The following is a 22,324-nucleotide window of genomic DNA, read 5'->3' as shown; positions in this document are numbered from 1 at the left end:
CTGGCCAGTAAAAGGTGAAACAGACATGGCATGATGGTAACCCTTACACACATACTTGTGCACTGAACACATGTACATAAAAACTCACATGTATAAGGGTAGAAAGTAGCACATACACCTGCACAGACACACAGATCAGATGGCATACACATTTACTCCAACAAGCACGTACACAGACACTGTAACACACACTCATCCAGCCTTTTAACATGAGGCTGTAAATAACACAAAGCTGTTTCATTAATGAGCTCCAGCCTGAAAAGTCACCGCTTCTCCTCTTTTAAAACATACTTCCTGTTTAAAGTTACCCTTACCTGGCAACCATGCATACTGCAACCTGCTCATTGAGAAGGGCTACAGGGGTGCGGAGGTGGACGTGGTAGTGTGATGCTAAAAATAACAGCGTGGCTGCACATATGTAATCACTTGATAAACACATGAAAAGCTTTTGTTCTGTTCCAATTAAATAAAGAAGCACACAAGTCTGTTTGTGGTTATTGTTCAAGTTTAATGGCAAAATCGAAGTCTGCCATGCTGCTGCTAAAAAGAACTGCAAACTGTGATGAAGAAACTCTGTGTAGCTACTGATGTTATGATAATGAAAATAATAACAGGTTTAAGAGATGAAAATTAACTAAAAATTAAACCTTTTAATCTGATTATCCATATGATTTCATTTTACCTTTATAAATACATTTTGCAAAAGTATTGCTCATCTCTTATTCTTGATATTACATTATACAGGATCTTCATCAGTATCAGCCTTTTATTTTACAGATAAGTGACTGAATAAATTGTTTTCCCTCTCTACAATCTCCCCTAATGTCCCTCCTATCTGACTGACTAGATATCACACGACTACCAGCCAGATAGAATTGACACAGGGAGTCCCCAACATCATGTAAGGTTTTCTGTGCTCTGTGCTGTTTATTTTGAGTAATTTTTCATGTTAAATTAAGTACATTTTGTATGTAGAATAAAAAAGTGAATTATTAGAATTGACATATATGACAATTTCTACCCATATTTACAACCAGTGTTTTGGCTTTAAAGATCTGCCTATATTAGCTGTAAATATTGGCTGTATAAAGATATAAACTTGTGAAGTTTTAGGCTGGACCAACAGACCTCTGTCAGATGCAGTCTTTTTCTGTTTTCATCATCATTCCTTGCACTTGAAAGTTTATTTTAAGGATTGAAATGTGTTTATTTGTTCATGCTTAAACTTTATAATGTATTTTAGGACTTAAATATCAATATAGACATCCATATCATCTAAGATTAATTTGTGAATATTAGCATATCTGATATCAGCAAAAATCCAGTACCATGCATCCCTAATTTTAAGGTGGTAATTATGTTATGGGAGATATATAATTAGATTGCTAACTGAAATTCACAAAACATTTCTTTAATATGTATTCAGTTACACTGATTTTCACTGTGAAAAATCTTTTCTTTACGCCTTGTGATGCTTTCTATTTGTGAATTGTTGATTTCTCACAGAAAGGGAAAAACTTTCTTTGCTAAATTTGAGATTTAGTGTCTCAATGATATGAGTGTGGGAGACTGACACAGGAACCTTTCACATGTTTTCAGTGTGGCACATGTGCACTCACCACAAATGATAGCTGTGTGATGGTGACTGTAGAGACGCTGATTTAAGAGAAGCAAGTTGGGTCATTAATGAGCTGGGCCACATTCTCAAACTCACAATGCATGTGGACACACACTCACACACACTATAACCCAGATGGCTTTTACAAGGCCCCAGGCCCTCCCTGGCCTGCCCGCCTGGTTTTTAATTATGTCGATGGCTGCCCAGCCCAGATAAAATGGGTCACATTAAACATGCCTTCACTCACCTTCACACACACCATGCATACACTCACTCACTGCCAATACTAACTCCATCCTACAAACATCACACACACTCAAACACCCTACTGCAAGAAATACAACAAAAGCTCATAAAAGGCACAGACACAAACATCTTCAGACAGTAGGCTTCTCTTGGGAATTTGATGAACAGTAAGTATGTGATATTCAACACAGGAGAGTTTACCTTTTTATACATGTGTAAGCTTACGTGTGTGTGTTATGCATGGATTTACAGCCTGTTTCCTCTTTAGCTGTCATTAGGCTGCCAGACATGGCTACACAGGTGTACTATTACCAGCATCAGTAATTGGCCTTACACATGTGCGTGCACACATGTGCACAAACAGACACTCAGACTTTCTATTTTTAAAGGTCCAGTCTGTCCTCACAGTGTGGTTCCTCCTGATGAAGCATGTCAGTTCTGCTGGTGATTTGCTTTATTTGGACTTTCTGTTGTTGCTGTAAATGTGAGTTCTTTAAAGGGGAGTGTACCTGAAAGCTCAACTTGTAAAAGTTCATCTGTATCAAGACCAGTCATACTGTTTGTCTGTTTTGGCAGACTAATACAGATAAGGTGGGTTAAGTTAAATAAAGTCAACTTTATTGTATCAAAGGGGCAATTTGTTCTTGCAGAGAATGAATTAAAAAAAAAGATGAGGGGTGACTCAGGTCAACAATAATGGCTTGAGAGCACTGGTTTTCAACGTGGGAATCGGGGACCCCTTGAGGATCATGAGACACTGAGAGTGGATCTCCAGATGCCCTCCAAAAATCAAAGAATATTCTTAAATGATTTCAAATGATATATACAAATATATATAAAATATATGCATGAAATGTGATAAATGTAAAATAAGAACATGGTCATTTGGTGAGATTTATTCTGAAATCCAAGTAATGTTTAACAAATCCTTAAGATGTGAGTCTGCACACGACTATTCTTGAGTGTGCGCAGCTGTGTTCAGCTGTGCTTCAGCCACCTTCAGGCACGGTGGGGTCTCCAGTCTCTGGCACCTTTATTTTGGGGGTTATCGGCTGAAAAGTTTGAGAACCCCTACATATGGAGGATAAAAAACTTAAAAATTTGTCCCTGCAATTTTTCCACACATTTTTACAATGCTCTCACTTTTTAGCAGGAGAGACTCAAACCACAGATGAAAAAGAAAGTTAAAACAGGTTCAAAGAAACAACAATTAAATATTTTCATGAAAGATGCATCAATATAAGTTACCATTTTCTGATGAAAATACATGCACTGGTGGGCCTGAAGACCAGTTGTGTCAGTGTTGGCATCAAAAGTCAAGTTTTTTTGTTATGACTTGTTGCATTACTGCAGTTTGCTTAAAACACATATATTGCTATAATACTCTAATTTAACCATTCCTGGACAAACACTATTTTAGCCTCTTCAGCTGAAAGATATTTGTACATTTGCTGTTTTTATTTTGAGTATAGTTAATGCATGCTTAATTCAGGAAAGAGGAGGGGAACTGGAAGATTAGTAGGATCAAATAACAGCTCTCATATGACAGTGTGCATTGCCAGGTAATTTTTCAGCTGGGGCTTATGCTTGAAAATTTAAGCCATGAATTAGATGAGTCATTCCTCTCAAAGACTGTCAACTCCACCATCAGAGCAGTGCTGAAGGAAGCAGATTTTGCTGGATCAATGAGGAAACTAAAGCCTTCAGATAAAATCAACTCTCGTGCATGTGTTTTCATGTGTTTGGTTACCTCACATCATTCTGATGCACTTCTCTTGTATCATTAGAGAAAAATGGGTGGCTGTTTTGATTTTCAATATTGGCATATTTTGAATAATTTAAACATCTGATTGCAAACAAATTAAAATCAAAATGTAAGCATTTGAATGATTCTCATTGTTTTTTTATGATTTGAGAATTAACCTGAGCAAAAATTATATCAATATTGAGTTTAAAATTTACATTTTTTAAATATTCTGAGCACAAATTTGAAGATGTAAACTTTTGCTGCTGTGTAGCCTTATATCAATTTTATACAGGTCTTATTTTTCCAAAGTTTTTTTTTTTAAGATTTCCAGCCACAAACTTTGGAATTGTTAAAAGCAGGACGAAGATGTTAAAGAAACTTCGACTGTGTATTTTGTGATCATTATTTTCTTCATACATGTACTGCACATATACAGTCATGGATAAATGTTTCATCCACTGGAGTAAGTAAATAATCTCTCTTTCCCTGGATGTCTCTGCATCTTTAATTCTCTGTTTTTTTCTTCCTCTCAGAGAGAAGGTTCATTGACAGGACCCCTTGTGTGCCTGTCCACCTCTCACTTCTACACACACATATGCTAACACACACAATAATTTAGAGCGTTGAGTGATGTGGCAGGGTAGGGTCATCTCTGCAGGCCCCCATCCATCACACACACAGCAGCACACACACAAATGTAAATGTGCACAAACACATGAGAGGCTGTGGGGATCTGTACTCTGTCAGCCTCTTTATTAGTCTGACTGTGTGTGTGTGTATGCATGTGTGTGTGCATGTTAAGGGGCCTCCCAACTAGAAACAGATCCTTTTCCAGAAAGGATACACACTCTCACACACACTTCTTTATTTCTTGTTAGTCGTCCTACACCTTAATTTGCAACACCTCTAACAACCGGCTCTGCAGCCCACTTCACAGCCACTCAATCTGTCACTGTCACGGCTCTGTTTCCATCACTGCCGCTCCAGCTTGTCCAGCTGAAACAAAGACGGCATGTGTGCGGACATACTTACTTCATCTATATGTTCAGATTGTGTTTTTGTATATTTTAGTGTGTACAGCTGGGATGGAAGTTTTATTTCCATTTCTGCTCTTGTGCTGGGAGAGATTTCATTCCAGGCTGCCCCCTAGCTGCTCCATGGAGAAGTGCATGCATCTTTTTCCCTTCATCTCTCTGTGCTGTTTAAATATGTTGTCATATACTCCTTCTTCAGATAGATCAGAAATAGGATTCAGATTAAAAAGGCAATCATTTGCCTTTCTTTGGTCTTTCCTTTTCAAAATGTTATTTTTATTTTTATTTGGAAGCCATTCTCGTAGAGTCACAAATTTCTTCAAAATATCTTTTTCTGTTTTCTACAGAGAGAAAAATTACCCAAAAAAGCACCATTACAAAAGAAATTCAGTTATGTTCAAAAATAATGTGCATCTATGTCAGTGGTTGTCAAAGAGTGTGAGGAAAGTTTAGTGTGCTGTGGGAAATTGTACAACCATTGTTATGTCATTAAAACTGTAAAACTAAAAATACAGTAACACTTGTTAGATAGACTCTTTTGCACAGATATGAATAAGGTGTGCCTTGAGATTTTGGCTTGATCTCAGGAGTGCCTTGGGGAAAAGTTTAAAAAACCACTATGATAAACCATGATCTAAAGCCTTGGTTTGCAACCTTGGGACCCCTTTAGGGGGATGCCAGAGATCTCAGAGGGATGCGAAGATCTGTCAGCCCCGAGGTTGTTAAAATTAGATTTGCACATATTAACAGAAATCATGGTATAACACTTAAAAAAATTCGTACAATAGTTTTGAGGTAAAAGAATTTGTGTTTAGGGCTACTTTGTTTGAATTTACACCAAAAAAATTATTAAAATTTATGTTAACTTTGGTCAAAAAGTGTCACTGTTTTGTTCGTGTTGGTCCTGGGGTTGCTCAAGTTTTCTTATATACAAGTAAGGGGGGCTCAAAGGAAAAAAAGTTGGGAACCATTGATCTAAAGGTCTGGTATTTTAAGCCTTTATACACAGTGGATGGCAATTCCTTGTTGCTTTTCCTGATCTACATAAAAGGCCAAGTAGTTTCACTTTTTTACTACTGAGCTAATGCCAAGCTCAAAATCTGATACAGTGTCAGCAAATTAAAAAAAAAACCCATCATAACTTGGAAAGTAGTCAAAGCAAATCAGGATGATGTTGCAACATTTGCAGAGTTAAAAACAATGGCTCTCCTGCCCATCATTCACACATTCAGTACACAAATCCATGCAAACAAGGGTGTGTTTATTAAACCTTGCACAGAGCACAAAGTGCTAAGATCACACTTCGTTAAAATATCCCCTTGCAGACATACAATAACCTAACAGTTACATCTCACATGTTCTAAGTCTTGCTTCTATCTCCATCTCACATCAAAATTACAATCGCCACTGCACTCTTAGCTACCATTTCCATTTTCTGCCCTCCGTCAAACAGAAAATAATATGTACCTTGTCACCAGCGTCTAGCTGTACGAGCAACTTTCCTCTACTAATTCAACTCTGCACGCCACACACATCCGTCAGATATAACTGGCGGAGGAGAGGGCATGCCGAGACATCCATTAAAGGTTCCTAGCTGTCAAAGGTTCCCCTTTGTGTTATGAGGAGCGATATAAGTGTCGAGCTCTTATCAGAGCTTCCTGTGGAGTTTGCCCTGCATCCTGGTCACTCAGAGCTGCTTCTCTTTCACTCAAGTCTCATTGTGTCTATGTTCACATGCATGTGTTGGTACCTGTGAGTGAGAGAGATTTTAGACATCCTATGATCAAAAGAAACTATAGGTCAAAGTCAGAAAAAATGTTTTAACAAATAAGTTAAAAATAGAATTAAATGAAAGTGTAAACAAACATTATAAGATGAAATTCACTGGCCTTTAGGGATACATCTCCTAGTTATGTTACCATTGTACATTCTGAAGACTACATATGACCAACAAGCATTACAATTGGTGATCATCACATTGTTAAGAAGCCAAATGTTTGGCCAGATTATAGACCAGTATCTAAACTTAGAAAAAAAAATCTAGAAAAAACTAAAATGTAAACAGCATTGCCAGCATGGCCTCTCCACCATTACAAGAAGTTAGTTTTTATTGAGCTTAGGACAAATCTCCATGAAAAATTCAAAAAGGAACTGTAACCACTGTGCAGATGTTCTTACCTGACAAGCTTGACTCATCCAGGTTGGGTGTTGCTAGCTTACACCCCCACCTGTAACTTGATGTTGATGTCAAAATATTCAAACACTAGAGTGGCTTTTCCCCAACTTCAGTATGCTGAGGCCCAATTTGAGACCTTAAAATTTTTTTGCGGCCCACCAAAACCCTTGTACAACCATAAGACTTAAATATTGACCTTTCATTTGTCTTTTTTGTTTCATTAACAGAGGATTTCAATGTGAATGCTTTGGTTTCAAGAACATAAACATTATTTGGAAGGTGTTTGTGGAGTCACAAAGTAAAATTAATGAGTCACTGCAATTTACTTTGTTTTATTCAGGCGTCTGCAAAGTCAATTACATTTTCTTTTCCAATATTTCTTTTTTAAATGTACATCATAGACCAACAAACCCCTACCAGCTCATACCAGCATAAATGTCTCTGAAAACATGGATACATTCCTAAAACTGGAAATTGGTGTGGATTAAAAAAGCTATTGGATATCATGATCAAGAATGCAACAGTTTATTCACTGACTGAATATATGATCTGATTTTTACAGAAAGCCACCTGTCAGTGATTATTAGTAAATATGATGCATAGTTATCACATGATTAGTCCATAATCTGTCCAGTTCCAATCAAAATTGCATTTTTATGTTTGATTTTTCCTTTTTAGGCTCTTGGAGAGAGCAGTTCCCCTGCTTGAGAATCAAAACAAAACACCTATTTCTTGCATGTGTTTTTCACCTATTACTGCACTCCATATTACCGTCAAACCCAGTGGTGGTCAACCTGCTAGCCTGAGAAATATGTACTTAAAATATTTCAATCACCCCCTTATAGGTGGCAGTTGTATAGACGTTAGGGAATGATCTCACTGTTACTGCCTAGAAATTACTTATGTTTCAAAAGAAAATGCAAATAATTATGCAATAAAATATTGTTTAGGTTAAATGTTTATTCTAATTTTGTTCATTTGAAAGTCTGGCCCCCAAAGAATTTGTCAAAGCAAAATCTGTCTCTTGTACAAATGTTGATGTTGTAAATGACCTCTGGCAGCCCACTGACTGTACCTAGTCCACACTTTGGGAAGCCCTGAAATAGAAAACTAAACATTTCAATGCAATTTATTTTCAAATATCTATATTTTGTCGTATTTCTTTCCATCCTTCTTAATGTCAAATTTATTTTTTATTTCTTTGTGCTTGACCACTTTGTTCATTTGTCTTTTATTATCATCCTTGGGCACTGTTGCCTGTCATTTGTTGTGTTGAGTTGTTCGTTGTGAAGCACATGAAAAACAATAAAACTTAAGTCCTGGTTAGAGATACATGGATTGTGACCATAAGGGCCGATACTGATGAGGATGTTTTTTTCACATCACTTCTTTAGTGTAACACTCCAGCTCAGTGAGCATTTTCTCATATTTGTCCAACAGGTGACTTTTTCTACCCAGTAAAATATCTAATGTTTGATTCAGTGGTTAGGTATTCTATGAAACTAACTGACTACAACAATTGAACACTGGCTTCTGATATCTGTTCATGCCACATTGTTTGCCAGTGGTCAGTGATTCTCAAGAAGGCTGATGCCGGCTGATACTGATGTCAAACTGATACGCTGATAAATAGATCCCTGTAGTCTTTGTGATGAACATGAAAGTTAATTTCAGAACTCATAGATTTTTCTTTTTCTCTACTAAATTAGTTGAGCTACCCAAGAAGAGAGGGTCTCGACTGGTCTAGCCTCAGCTTCCTCAATGAAAAACTGCATCCCAAACTTATAAAAAACAAACAAACAAACAAAAAAACAAACAAACAAACAAAAAAAAACCCACATGTTTATTAAATAATGTTGATGCTTTGATCTTGAATGGAACAAACTATATACAGTGGAAAAAGAGACCAGACATAGTAAACATGTTTTACACCCAGATTTTCCCGTGTATCACCTTTTTTTGGGCCAATTTCCAGAGATCTTGTGAAATTACCCAGTTATCGTATGAAAATTTGCTTTGTTTTTGCCAGAAGAGGAGATAAATGAGTTGAAATATTGAGAAAAAATTTAAACATTTAAAAACCCATTATCATAATAAAACAGAGTAATATAAAATGTATGGATGCCTGTCCACTAAAGACTGCAGTACTTCATGGATCTTTGTGTAAAGCCTGTTGAGTGACTGCTATCATTTCTTGCCCTGTGTTCTAAAAAAGCTCTTACCCTAACTTCAAGATCTGACATGTAATAGACTGGGAGCACTTTAAAGTGGTTTAATTTGTTGGACTAACAATATTTGAACATAAGTTGGACCTGTTACAATCGAAGTGATGAGATGTAAGCTATGATTGAACAGAATGACAATACATATAGATAAGGCACAAAATGAGTAGAAAATCATCAACCATCAGTGATAGATGGCCTCCATCAAATAATGTTACCAATCATTTAAAATAAATAATCCTTAGATTTGTTTTGTTTAAACCCTTTTGCACATAGAGCTGATGATTTATACCCAGGTCCCCCTCCCCTTGTGACATGTGTGTTTATGGGGGGTAGAGGGGGTCAGAATGAAAAAGAAAGGTAAATAAACAAACAATCAGCCGCAGGCTTGTTCTGGCTCTCCTTCTCTGTTGCACCTCATTTGAAGCCTTATAAATCAGGCTTCCACCCGGAGACAGGGTGTTAGCAGGCCTCCCAGACAAAACACACACATGTGCACATACAGAAACATACAACAACACACCGGTCTGCTGCTCATTAAGCCAATGATCAGACCCGTGGGTGTGTGTAAGGAGTGGGGGTAGTGTGCGAATGCTACCATGTCTCATGTGTTGGCAAAGCAAAATTAATACATGTGAGTCCATCTACTACCCTCCCTCCAACACTTTTTCCCCCTAACAAAAGAAATAATCCCACCTTGTCTCCATCTGGATCTAAATGTGTTCATAAAACAGAAGAAAGCTGCAGCAGGTCCCTGGTAACGCCATGACAAGTGCACTCTGACTCCACTGCCTGCAGTAAAGATATTGGGTGGAGTAGTTGGAGAGTAGGTGGGGGTGCGCCTGGTTAGCTTTCAGTGACTGTTTTCACACATAAAATAAAGGCCTGGACTCGATCAAGCCAGGGGTTTTAAGTTGAAAAGTGGAAGCAGAAGAGGCAGTAGCTGTAGATGTAGAGTGTGAGGAATGGATTAAATTCAGATTTTTATTTATAAGCTTTCCCAGTGGACATTATCACATTATTTCCACATTAGCATCTCAGTGTGAATCACAGAAAATACAAAACAGGAACTCAATTTCATTTCCCACTCTTATGATCAGTAAGTACATTTACATAAGCAGTACAGACACAATTTTTATTTCAGGCTCAAGGAACATATGTTCGTTTTTAAATATCATTTTTAGCCAACAAACCTCATGTCATTGTTGTTCCAAAACAAGAGCAAAGCGTAAAATCACACCTTGGTTAACATTTCTGTTATCACATGCTGTTAGCGAACCATTCATGACACGTTTGTCTAAAAAGGTTGTTGCATTTGTACTAACAAGCACATGGCAGTTTTCTACACCTCCAAAACCAGACCCATTACATATTTACTCCCCAAACTTGGCACCTGCACCCCCACCCACCAAACTACACCTTCTGCACGCGCTCACCCAGACAACAAGAACATGACCATTCACACTTTATGAGCTGGGAAAAAAACATCGAACATGCCTTTAGAAAAGCAGCCAGTAAGAGAGGTTCACAAACTTTGCACATCTAAAAATGTCAGATGGATTTTTGGTTCTTCTCCATCACACCTCGGTTTCCTTCAGCAGACATTTGACTGTGATTATGAGGACGAAGAGTCAAGCTAGAGGTCAGCGCTGGACTCAGGCTGGGCTGATTGGGAGTTGAAATTAGAGGAGTTGCTCTGTCTCAGGCCAGTTCTCCCTGGAGGATTTACACAGGCTCAGTATCACATGCAGCGCTGTGGTGAAATTGGAGCATGAACCTCTACTTTTTTTTTGGGGGGGGGGGGGGGCAGGGTTTCACAAAAGCCATCGTTAGATTCCCCTGCACCTTGAACACCACACAGTTACAAATGATCACAAACACAGGGCCTAAAATCAGAAACATTTATGACCCTTTAAAAAAGAAAACGTCTCAGCAAACTGTGAAGAATGATGCAAGCAATGTTCCCCTTTTCACCTCACTTCTTGCTCAACAATAAAGCCCCTCTTCTCTTCTTCTGGTCCTCCTCTTCCTCCTTCACTTTTACCTTCATCCTCTTCTATTCCCTGGCTGGTAAAATGACATGCACTGTTGGAGTCTCGGGGTGGGGGTGGGGGGGGGCAAACAGTGATGAATATGTGCCAAGGAAAGTCTTTAGACAAGTAAAAGAAGCCACAGTTTGTCTACTACTTCCTTCTTTTCCCTTCCTTCATCTTGTTGTCAGGATTGACAGGTTTAGGTGGCCACTGGCATGTTGCTGTTTTGTGTCTAAAGGATGACTGACATGAAACTCCTGGCACAGTCTTTTAACACCCCATTGTGCGTCTTTAAAATGCCTAAACCTCAGTTAAAGTGTCATTTAGAAAAATGTTTTAAATCTCCTTTTGTTGTGTTTATTTTTCCAAACCCTTTTTTAATGGCATCTAACGTGTTTCTCTCCAACAGGTGGTCAATGACATGGGCAACATCAAGTTTGCGCTGGACACAAGCCTGGATGTCACAAGCAACAGCTGGCTCAAATACGTCCGCTCTGCCCCAACATTCGAGGAGCAGAATCTCGCAGCCTGTCACCTAACAGGGGACCAGGTGAGTGACATGAGCGAGGTGTCCTGGGTGAGTTTTGGGTGTATGAGAGAAAAAGTCTTATTTTGACAGTAAGAGCCAGAAACAAGGGGGGAGTGATCATGGGAGTTTGTGTGTTGTTTAGTGCCATAATAGCAAAGTGTGTATGCTGGTAATGACCAGGGAATGGCTTCATTGTGTGTTTGTGGCTGGGCCAGTTGCCAGTGCTGATAGGAAATGACCCATGTAAAGAGACTGAGGAAAAGCCTGACAGTCCTGACTCCCATAATAACTTTGATCCAAGTCCACAGTCTTCTTCTCTGGAGGCAGAAGTCTCTCACTTCTCTGCCTCTTATGTACTATTCTCTTCCCCTGCCTCTCGCTTACTCTCTCTCTGTAAGGCATGGGATAGTTTTGGAAAGATGCTTAGCCAGGGCCCATAAAACCCCAACTGCTTAACTAGGCCTTAACCCCAACCTCATGCATTGTGCCACAGCTTACCTCTGCCATATAGTGCACTTCTCTGCTCTGTTGATGCTGCTGATATTACTTTTATTGATGCTTTGCTGACTCTTGTTCCAGTTTCTGCAAACATCAAACAATAATTTCACCATGACATGATGCTCATTTCATTTTAATGTGTCTTGGACTATCATACATGCAGAAAAACATTCACAGACTCTTCCCATGATAGAGAAAGGACATTGCCGCATGCATCCATATATAAAACTTGCCTATATGTTTCCACATTCCTATCACTCTGCTCTTATTTGTCTCCTAATCCCTGCTTACATGGCTCCTTCCCATTCCTGTCTCACTCTCCAGCCGTCTGTTCCTCGCCGTCTTTGTCTCCTTTCTCTGTCCTCTCTGTCTCGATCTGCCACCTGTCACTCTGTCACACCAAGGGGACAGACTAGTGTGTCCATTTAAGCTGCAGACATTAAGCCTGTCCAATAGAGAGAAAAGGGGGCTAGGACCAAGTAAGAGAGGGAACACACAGGGGCCTCTGAGATTGACAAGCACCAATTGGCTGGCAGCACCAACCCGTCTAATCCTTTTAAGATTTTCACATCAGTGCCCCCTGCCACCGCCACACAATGTCAAAGAAAGAATCAGGGCACTGGTGAAAATGGTGGAGAATTATCAGGCCCAGAAAAGGCCACGTGCACAATTGTTTTTTGATGGCTTTTACGGATGTTTGTACTTAGCGAAAGGCTTTGCTTTTGTTGCCGTGGTATAGCGGCTCACAGGTATAACCCTATCATTTATTTACAAACACCACACACACATACACAGCCACTCAGTGCGTGGATTCATAATTTAACACACCATTCAGTGATTTTTTCCCCCCTCTGCTTTTGTATCAGCATGCACAATGTATGAGTTTGTGCAAATATGTGCACACAGGGCAAATTCAAATGCGGCCACCTTTTAAAGAGCAAGTGGGTAATTTATTTGTTTATTTGTTTGTCATTAATGATGTAAGATGAACAAATGTGTGCATGATCATGCATTATTTATATATTTCTGGACATGCAATAATTCTGAACTATTTTAGATATTTTATTAGTTTCATACACATTAAGTTGACATAAAGATGATTTGAGTTGTAAAACAGGAGAAATGTTTGTGTCCTTGACAGGATGACGCTGTCATTTATTGTGAAGGAATCTGCAGAAAACTGATCTTCTCAGTCAGTCCATACACAAAATTGAACTTTATACACAATATTCACACATGTTCGATATGGTTTGAAAACAACAGTTTTTCTATAATTTATGTGAGCGTGTAGACACGATTGTGTGATTGTTTGAAATAGCCATCTCCTACTATAATAGAGTCCGCTCAGTTGTTTGAGCTCTGAGTGTGTGGTTGATGAGGCTTTAAAGAGAATATGAACCTTGTCCACCTTCTTGTCAGTCTGTCATCTTTGTGTTTTGAAGCGGAGTTCTTTCCAGCACTGTTTGATCTGCCCTTCTACCCCTGGATGGATCCATCAATGCGTTGACACTTGTGTGTGTGGGTGTGCAAGAAGCCACAGTGGGGTGTTATTGCGGCCCTACGGCTGGCATTGATCGATGGTGCATCTGTCCCCTGAACACTGGACAGAGATGGGAAAAGGTCATGACAGGCCTGAGTGTGCAGGCCTTACTGTAGAGCACCCCTCCACATGCACACATAACCACCCCCTAAAAAAAAGACACACACATCTAAACAACTAACATTTGGAGGAAGGCAGGAAGACATACAGAAATGGTTGGAAATGCTGCAGAGGAAAATAAATGTCAATAATTATTAAAATCCATACAATTATTATAAATTATACATAAATATAAACATTTGTAAATTATATATATATATATATATATATTCTTTTTTATTTCTGCTTTTTATTTTTTCATTTTTGCATATTTCAGCAACATAGAAATGTTAGGCTGTATTTGAGAGATAACAACAATAAATGCTTAAATTAATTGTTGCCAAGTTGCCGTCTAATGTAATCATTTTAAAATCCCATTAATTTTAAACCTGTTTTTCTTTTCCTGCCACGATTACAAATTGAAAATAAATATAAAGTAGTGACTGTGATCTTTGAATAAATCTTCATGTTTCATATCGGCTTATTTGCTTTTTTTTATTTTTTTGTTTATTCGTTCTATTTTTTTCCCCCAGAATTGTATAAGAAATAAAAATCCTCTAGATTGGCAGAAAGAAACCAAACAGGCCTTTGGATACCTGTTCAGCGTCTACAGCCTACTTCCGTGTGCGCGTGCGTGTACTTTTCAGCAAGTTTGAGAAGTGATAGAATAAATGACAAAGAGAGTTCAAGTGTCTCCGGCTACTTTAGACTTTTTTTCACACCAATAACAGATTTATCAAGCGGCGGCTGCGATCGGAGATGCGGGGAGGGGTCTGCGCCGCAGATCTCTCAATCCTTTTGGCTGAAGATAAGACGAGGAGGAGTGGCCGACGGGTAACCGGCGGAGCACCAAGGGGCAATAGGGAATCACTAATGAGAGAGAGAGTCAGAGAAAGAGAGAGAGAGACTCATCATCATCATCAAGACGCGCTCAGTGACTAGATTAGAGAGTAGCTCAGCTGAGGAACATCCAGCTTCATCCAGCCTGAAGAAAACATCACCGACCGTCCGCAGCGCGCCTGGCCGCTCCGCGACCCCATCTCCCCAGCCCTGTCCGCTCTAGCGCCCTGCTCCCTTGCCGGTTCTCTTACTATGGGTTGTGTCGCCAACTCCACCGGGACTGAAGTGCTCCTGCAGCTGGAGGCTCTCCGCAGCGCCGCGCAACTTTCACAACTCCTCCGTCTCACAGAGAAAAGAAAGGTCAGGTCGGAACCGTGTAGAAATGTCTGCAGCTGTGTTTAGCCTGTGTTTTTGTCACTGGACACATAACAGTAACGTTTATAGTCAAACTGATATGTTTTTAAAATTAAGAAAGGACTTCGCTTCTTGTCTCATCCAAAGCGGAGTTCTTGTGGAAGTCTCACCGGCCTGCCTGCGTTTAAGTGCCTTACTTTGTGTGTGTCAATGAAGGCGTGTGTGCTCAGATGACAGAGTTGTGCTGGTGCAGAGCGCCTCCATGTGGTCACAGGTTGCACCTTCTGCTTGCGACCCGAGCTGAAGCTTTGCGCCGTGATGCTGAAACGAGATGTCATGTTTTTAATCGGAGAACTCTACGGGCTAACGCTGATAGTGATCGACATCGGTGATATTTACAGAGAATATTTTTATAGTCAGTATATATCAGGTTGGTTTTCCTTACAGCTGTTGTCTTTTACGTGGGCTGTTTAGTGAACGAGGCCTCGGCTTAGAATGGCCTCGAATATTGATTCATTCTTTTAATTTCCTTTTTTCCACCACTTCGTTACCCTCCAAAAAACTAAAAATTAAAACTTGTGACCCTTCAGGCTTGATAAATCGATCATTTTAAATTGGCAAACAAAATTCAGTATTTTGGCCTACCGTTAAAATAAATCTAAAGGATGCACAGAGCAGCTGTTCGGATTGATGTTTGACGTAATTTCGCTTCTTTGAGGCTGTTTACTCTCATCACAACAATATTCCTGTCATCTTAATTTCTTATCGTGTTTTTTTTTTTATTTTTAAGGATTTTTTTTATAACACAGATCTACTTTGTTCCCTTTAAACCTTGTTGAAGAGAAATATTTATTTGTTGCTAATTTTATTTTCTAAATCTACAGTAAATGTGGTTTGAAACATCGTATTTTTTATTGTATTTATATGAGTTAGCACAGATAAATTGTAAATTGTGTACGGTTGCAATTTTCGGGACAAAATATTTCCTAACTCCGCTGCAGTCCACACATGGACAATTATTCTAGAATGCGTTAAGTTTTAATCTTTTGATGTGTTAAAATGAAAATATTGATTTCCAACTCTTCCTTTAACTGCGTTAATTAAGTGGCTATCCATTGTAACTTGAAGTTAAAGTGAGCCTCTGTTTCTCTCTCCTCAGGTTTACTATAAAGCTGTACGGGATATTGAAGCAGGGGAGGAGCTTTTAGTGTATATGAAGGACGGTATTTTCCCTGAGGGATCCATGGCACCCAACCTACAAGGTAAGATTAATGCGCGTCATTAGCGCACATTTTAAACAAACTCCATTCTGCATCCTGTACTACTTTTACGGCCAGCGCTCTCCTGCTAATGTGACGGGGAAAAGACACCATCTCTTCCTCCATGTTTCCCCCCTCCTTAAGAAATTTGAATTATTCGAATCTTAAGTTTCCACGATGGTATGAAATCCCACATATAAAGAACGTGGCTGAAGGCCGTTTTGGAGCTGTCACTAAAGGCCTGCCAATGAGGAGAGCTGCTCTTACAATGCTACAATGTAATGGGTCTCTGTCTGAAATCTTGTGTTAGGGTGTCATTGGCACTTGTCATATTCCATTCTCAGTGAGTAGAAATCTACTGTGAACGGAAATCCAACATCAAACAGAAATTATTAGAAGCCTTCGTCCTTAAGAAGACATCATATGAGAGCTCTGAGGACTAGTAAGTGGAGAATTTGGATTTCATTTAATCCCAATGGCCAACGAATAATGCTAATAATGTTTTATTCATTACATTTGCAGTTTGTTCCAAGAAATCAGCATTTATGGAAGTTTTGTGGCTATCAGGCTAATATTGTATCATATTAACAGACTCTGACTTGCATTTGGAGACATCAGCCTCTGGGAATCAACACCATGTGTGAAGTTCAAAAAAGAAAGAGAGAAAAATGAATATTTATCAAGCATATAACAGCCTTAGGCCTATATATAGATGATCAGACCTTAGTATTAAATTAAATCATGTTCATTTGAATGTCTTGCAGCCTGCCTTTTATGTAAAAATAAATAGATGTTACTGTTTATTTTTTATTATCTATTTTTAGAAAACAAACCACACTCCTTAAGTCTAGCTTTTGGGTCAAATGTTTAAAAACATTTTTATTAAGATACTTTAGCTGTCTGTATTTCCCTCGATAAATCCCAATCACAAGTCAAGGATAGTGATTGTTGTATTACTTATAACTACAGCTGTTAAAATTAATTGCATTAATCACGGTTAACTATCGTTCATGATTATTGCATTCTTATATTTTATTCTTACACTTTATTATCCTTTTCAGCACACTTTGGTAAAGCCACGTTAGCATCCCCCGCAGCCACCGTGATGTAAAAGAAGTCAACCACAGCTTCTTAAAGTGTCATTTCACTTTAAAAAATTGGACAAATCAAATGGCATCTGAACATTGTGTTATCAAATATTTACTTTTTTATGGTTCCCTTATTTCCTTTTCAGTCCATACCAAGTTCCTTTTTTCATGGTTAAGTTCACATTAGTATTGCTGATTTTTCTTTTAAAATCAAAGATAAAGATCCTTATAGGAAAAAGATTTATTTAAGACAGTGGAAAAATACAAAATGACACAAGAGCAGATTTAAATGCAAAATAGTGGAATTTTAAATGCAATTAAAAGGGTGCAATTAATATCAATTAAAATGTTCAATTTTTGACAGCCTGAGTTATAAATGACTTGTAACTAAAATCCTAATCTTGTGTATGTTAATTGTATATGTGTTATATGTTTATAGGAGCTCTTGTCCACTCTCTTCTTTCTGAGTGGGTAACCTGAGTCACTGTACTCTCTAACTTCCTGCTTTGCCCCTGTATGTCACACTGAATATGTCCAATACTTTATCTCATAATCTAAGATGGACATCCAGGCTTTTCATTCAAAGTTCACTGAGGCAGAAAAGAGGCTGTAGTTTAGAGGTAGTTCTTTAACATCTTGGACTTATTTCGTTGAACTGCTGTTGTCAGGTAACATTGTTTTGTTGTGTTTCCAGTCTTTCTGGAACCATAGTTGAAAGACAAAAATCAGATTACTCTTACTTGCCATTGATTATAAACTTGTGGAAGGGGGAACAAGATGTTCATGAGATGTTCTGTGGTACATCAGTGTTTCCCCCCTGCACGCTGCACAGTGCACGCACTGATCTTCATGCCAAAGGAACGGGAGAAAACGGGAGCTCAGAGCAAACTTGATTATTGATAAAAAGCAGACTGGTATGCTGTAGGAGCACATCAAAGATACGGCACTCCTGTAGGAGATTTCTTTAATTCCTCTGCTTGTATGTATGTGAAATATAGGCAGGCAGTGATAAAAGAGATTTTTCCTGTCTGATTATGTGTCAGAACCAAAGGATTTTAATTTTGTTTTGTGGGTGTGAATGACAAGAGAATGAAGTTTTATGAAGTTTAATTATGGGTGGGAGACAGAAAAGGCAGACTGAGAATAGGACAAAGACAGATAAAGTCCACTAACACACTGGTTTATCGTGTGTGCTTGCTTATGTATTTTTGTGTATGTTTGTGTAAGAAGGAAAGGTAGCAGGACTGAGTTGGTGCTTTGCAGTGCAGCCCTGCTGTCTGTGTCTGGCTTATCAGAGAAGGAATTTGAAGTAGAGAACTTGAGGAGTCCCCAGAGAACTCACCCATGCTCCCAGATTAGCTGCTAAACTGCACATAATTGTGCTTCCCTTCGTCTCCCAGAGAGCTATTAGTCTCCCCTTTATACCCCCACCACCTCCACCACCATCTCACCCGACACGAACAGACTGACTGAAAAACAAAGGTATGCTGATACACACACATGAGCACCTCTATTTACATTCATCCTCACTGATGACCATCTATGCATACACTCCAAGCTGTACCACAGCACACACTTTTCTGTATCTTAAAATATAAAAAATAAGTTAACAACCATTTTTCTTGCAACAGTTTGGGCTTTTAAAGTAGACAGGCAAAACCAACTAATTGTTGAGATGACTAAGCTTTAGAGAAACTGATGGCCAAACTTCTTAATCTCTTTTTTTCAAACCCTCACTCTTTATGAAGTTCATGTTCACCGGTGTCAAAGCGAGTGAGTTAGTTTAGCATTTGAGCCCAGTGTAATGGCCCATTGACTAGAAGGTCATTTATCCTTCTCCCCAAGGTTAGACACATTGATGTTGCTACACTAATGCCCTTTTAATGTGTCCAAGAAGTTCCAGCTGGATAAACGGTCACATGCAGTAGAAAACAGGTGAGCCATGCACTGTAAGTCATTTTGGATAAACTCATTTAATGCAGCTTGAAATGATGGATGGGTGTGTGTGGCATGTTGGGACACCTGGGGGGCCGACTGCTTGGGCCATAGCAGAGAGGGGATGGCAGGTTGGCGCTGAAATCACCATGGGGTTGGCGCCACTGTGCCCCTGCTTACCTCTGTTCCTCATGGCTCATTCTTTTTGGAAAATGTTCACATAAACACACACACTCTCGCACACATACAAGCCTGTGCACAGAGACACTCCACTGGGCTTTCCCCTGATCTGTTGAACTTGGCGTCTGACTCAGGAACTTGCTATTGAAAATGCTGGCCTGAGTTTTATGCATTTGACCTTGTTGGTGAGAAGTATTGTAAAGGTTATCAACATGGAAAAGGAAGACTGGCCCCTATTGTTTCCCCTGTGTGCCATTACACCTAGAGTCTCAAGCAAACACTTGTGAAAACAAGCAGTTAACAGTGTTAACGAAGGCTACATTTCACCACTAATTGATTTCCGTTTTATGTAAATGCCAATTGCAGGTCTGTTGCTTTCACCACTTGAATGGATGGCTATCTAGCTAACTAAAACTCACAAAGGTGGATTTTTTGTCATTGCTTTGTTGTTGTAACATTTCTTTCCTTTCTAAAAAAATATATATACTCACATTTGCTAGTCTAAGATCAGAAGTCCATAAAACTAAGAAACCAGCAAACAGAACTTAATTTTTCTTTGTGCACTGCAAAATCGACATTTGTCTTGACACCTATACAGTTTAGTCATTGATGTTTGCAGTCATTAAAAAACAAGTTAGGTGCAAGAACATTTAATTAAATGTTCTTGTATATAATTTGAAGTGCTTGCATGCTTTAACCCTGTAAAGCCTGAAATCTCATATAAAAGCCCAAAATTCTCATTTTATTGGAACTGAGATGTGTATTTAGCCTTCTACCAAAATCAAAAAATAATATTGCCATAATATTCCACAGAGATAGAGGTCTCATAAAATTGTGTATCAAATATGATACACAGAGAATCTGCTTTTGGATTTGTGTGGAGATAGAGATTGATAATGTTTCTCCAACTTTTTTCATATTTTCTGTTCATTTTTCAAGAAAAGTTTCTAATTGTAAACATTTTATTTAACCCAGTGTTCTCTTGTTTGGAGTGCATTTTTAGTTTCTCACACATATTTGGGGTAAGTAGGACCTTATATATTTAAAAGTGGAAACTTGTAGGGGCATAGGTGGCCTAGTAGTTAAGGCGTGCCCCATGTGCGCGGATGGCCCGGGTTCAAATCTGACCTGAGGTCCTTTACCACATGTCTCTCCCCTGCTCTCATTCCTGTTTCCAACTCTATCCACTGTCCTCCTCTATCATAATAAAGGCACAAAAATGCCCAAAATTAATCTTTAAAAAAAAAAAAAAGTGCAGACTTGTCTTTGAACAGGTATTCATTTTTACCAATATTGATGTCCACAAGGACATGTTTTGCCCAAACTGGAACAAATTTACATAAAATTGCAAACATCATACATTTTGTTCGAAAAATCTTAACCATGTTTTTTAAAGGTAAATCATAAAAAGTACTACAGCCATTTCTTCAAGTATTTCCTGAATTTTCCATGAAAATGACCTTCTCCTAAACATGCAAATTCACAGACATCTCAGTGAAAATGCCTAAAAGGAAAATTTCACAGTAATTCTCCAACTTTTCAAGCAATTTACTTTAACTTCCATAGGCCTTCTGAACATTTTTTTTTCCAGAAATTCCTACTGAAAAAAAATATTACTGTGTTGTAGAAAGTCAAAATGTTATGTCCTCATATACATGTAGGCTCCGACCTTCTGGTAGGGACACGACTGACTCTACCTACTGATCCACAACTGTCCTTTTAAATCAGAATTGTATCTAAATTGTTGAATGAATGATTAAATTTGTGCATTTGTGTGCCTGTAGACGAGCAGATGTACCGCTGCGAAGACTGTGATGAGCTGTTCTCCTCGACCCTTGAGCTGCGGCGGCATCAGAAGTATTCATGCTCCAGTAGTGGATCGATCTTTGACACACTGAGAGATGACTTCAAACAAGAACGTGAGGACAGTGACGAGCCTGTCCATGAGTGTAAAGACTGTGAGAAGATCTTCCCAAATGAGTACAGGTACACAGAAAAGCAAAAATAATTTCTTCCACACCTAACACATCATCAGACATGCACAGGCCGCTTAGGGACTCTTTTGATAAACTGAAAAAATACCTGCTCTTTCCTTTCAAAGTCTGGGACAACACATGATCGTCCACACAGAGGAAAGGGAGTACAAGTGTGACCAGTGTCCCAAAGCCTTCAACTGGAAGTCCAACCTGATCCGTCACCAGATGTCACATGACAGTGGCAAGCGCTTTGAGTGTGAAAACTGTGATAAGGTACAGCATACCCAGCACGTAAGTTGTGCACAAGACACACAGGCTTTATCTGTTTAGATATTAAGCTGGCCTACCTAGACTTTAATCATGAGGGGATTGGATTGGATTGAGAGTCTGAAACAATATATATTTATTTGAAAAAGATATTACAACAATAAGACTGTTATTGTTGAATAAAATTAACCAGAAATGAGAGCATACTGTAATTGTTTTAATAATGGTAGATATTTGTATTTTTATACTCTTATTGCAAATTTCAGGTGTTCACAGATCCCAGTAATCTTCAGCGCCACATCCGCTCCCAACATGTGGGGGCCCGCGCTCACACGTGTCCTGAGTGTGGCAAGACCTTTGCCACATCATCAGGCCTCAAGCAGCACAAGCACATCCACAGCAGTGTCAAACCCTTTATCTGTAAGTGGTAGCTTTGGGAATCAATGATCACCTTATTCTTAACAGTTCATTCATTTTAAAATGCTTTTCTTTTACTGCATCTACTTTTCCATCCCTCTGCTGTATCTTTCTTCTCCAAATACACCAACTTTGTTATCCTGTTCAATAACTCTAAACAAAGCAAATAGAACCTGGGATAATTTGGCACAGCTATTAGTTATTTCAATAAATTGAACATTACCATTATATCCTCTTCATTTTCAAAAAGTTTAGACTCTTATACA

The 22,324-nt window shown here is 38.8% G+C and overlaps 1 protein-coding gene across 9 annotated transcripts in view; it reads left to right on the top strand.

Annotated features, from left to right (window-relative positions):
- The window catches only part of prdm16 (PR domain containing 16), a 249,012-nt gene that overhangs the window by 206,883 nt on the left and 19,805 nt on the right, over positions 1-22,324 (top strand). For 5 of the 9 annotated variants that reach the window (XM_041799273.1, XM_041799271.1, XM_041799270.1 and 2 more), the window contains 5 exons: positions 11,486-11,626; positions 16,096-16,198; positions 21,183-21,384; positions 21,500-21,665; positions 21,908-22,061. In XM_041799273.1, the coding sequence (XP_041655207.1) occupies positions 11,486-11,626; positions 16,096-16,198; positions 21,183-21,384; positions 21,500-21,665; positions 21,908-22,061 (766 nt within the window). Of the gene's footprint in view, positions 1-11,485; positions 11,627-14,649; positions 14,943-16,095; positions 16,199-21,182; positions 21,385-21,499; positions 21,666-21,907; positions 22,062-22,324 lie in introns of those variants that run through there. The other 4 variants (XM_041799278.1, XM_041799275.1, XM_041799272.1 and 1 more) reach the window with 2 other exon arrangements.

This window comes from Cheilinus undulatus, linkage group 11, assembly GCF_018320785.1.
Source record: "Cheilinus undulatus linkage group 11, ASM1832078v1, whole genome shotgun sequence".
NCBI lineage: Eukaryota > Metazoa > Chordata > Actinopteri > Labriformes > Labridae > Cheilinus > Cheilinus undulatus.
This window is presented reverse-complemented; position numbering and strand designations above follow the sequence as displayed.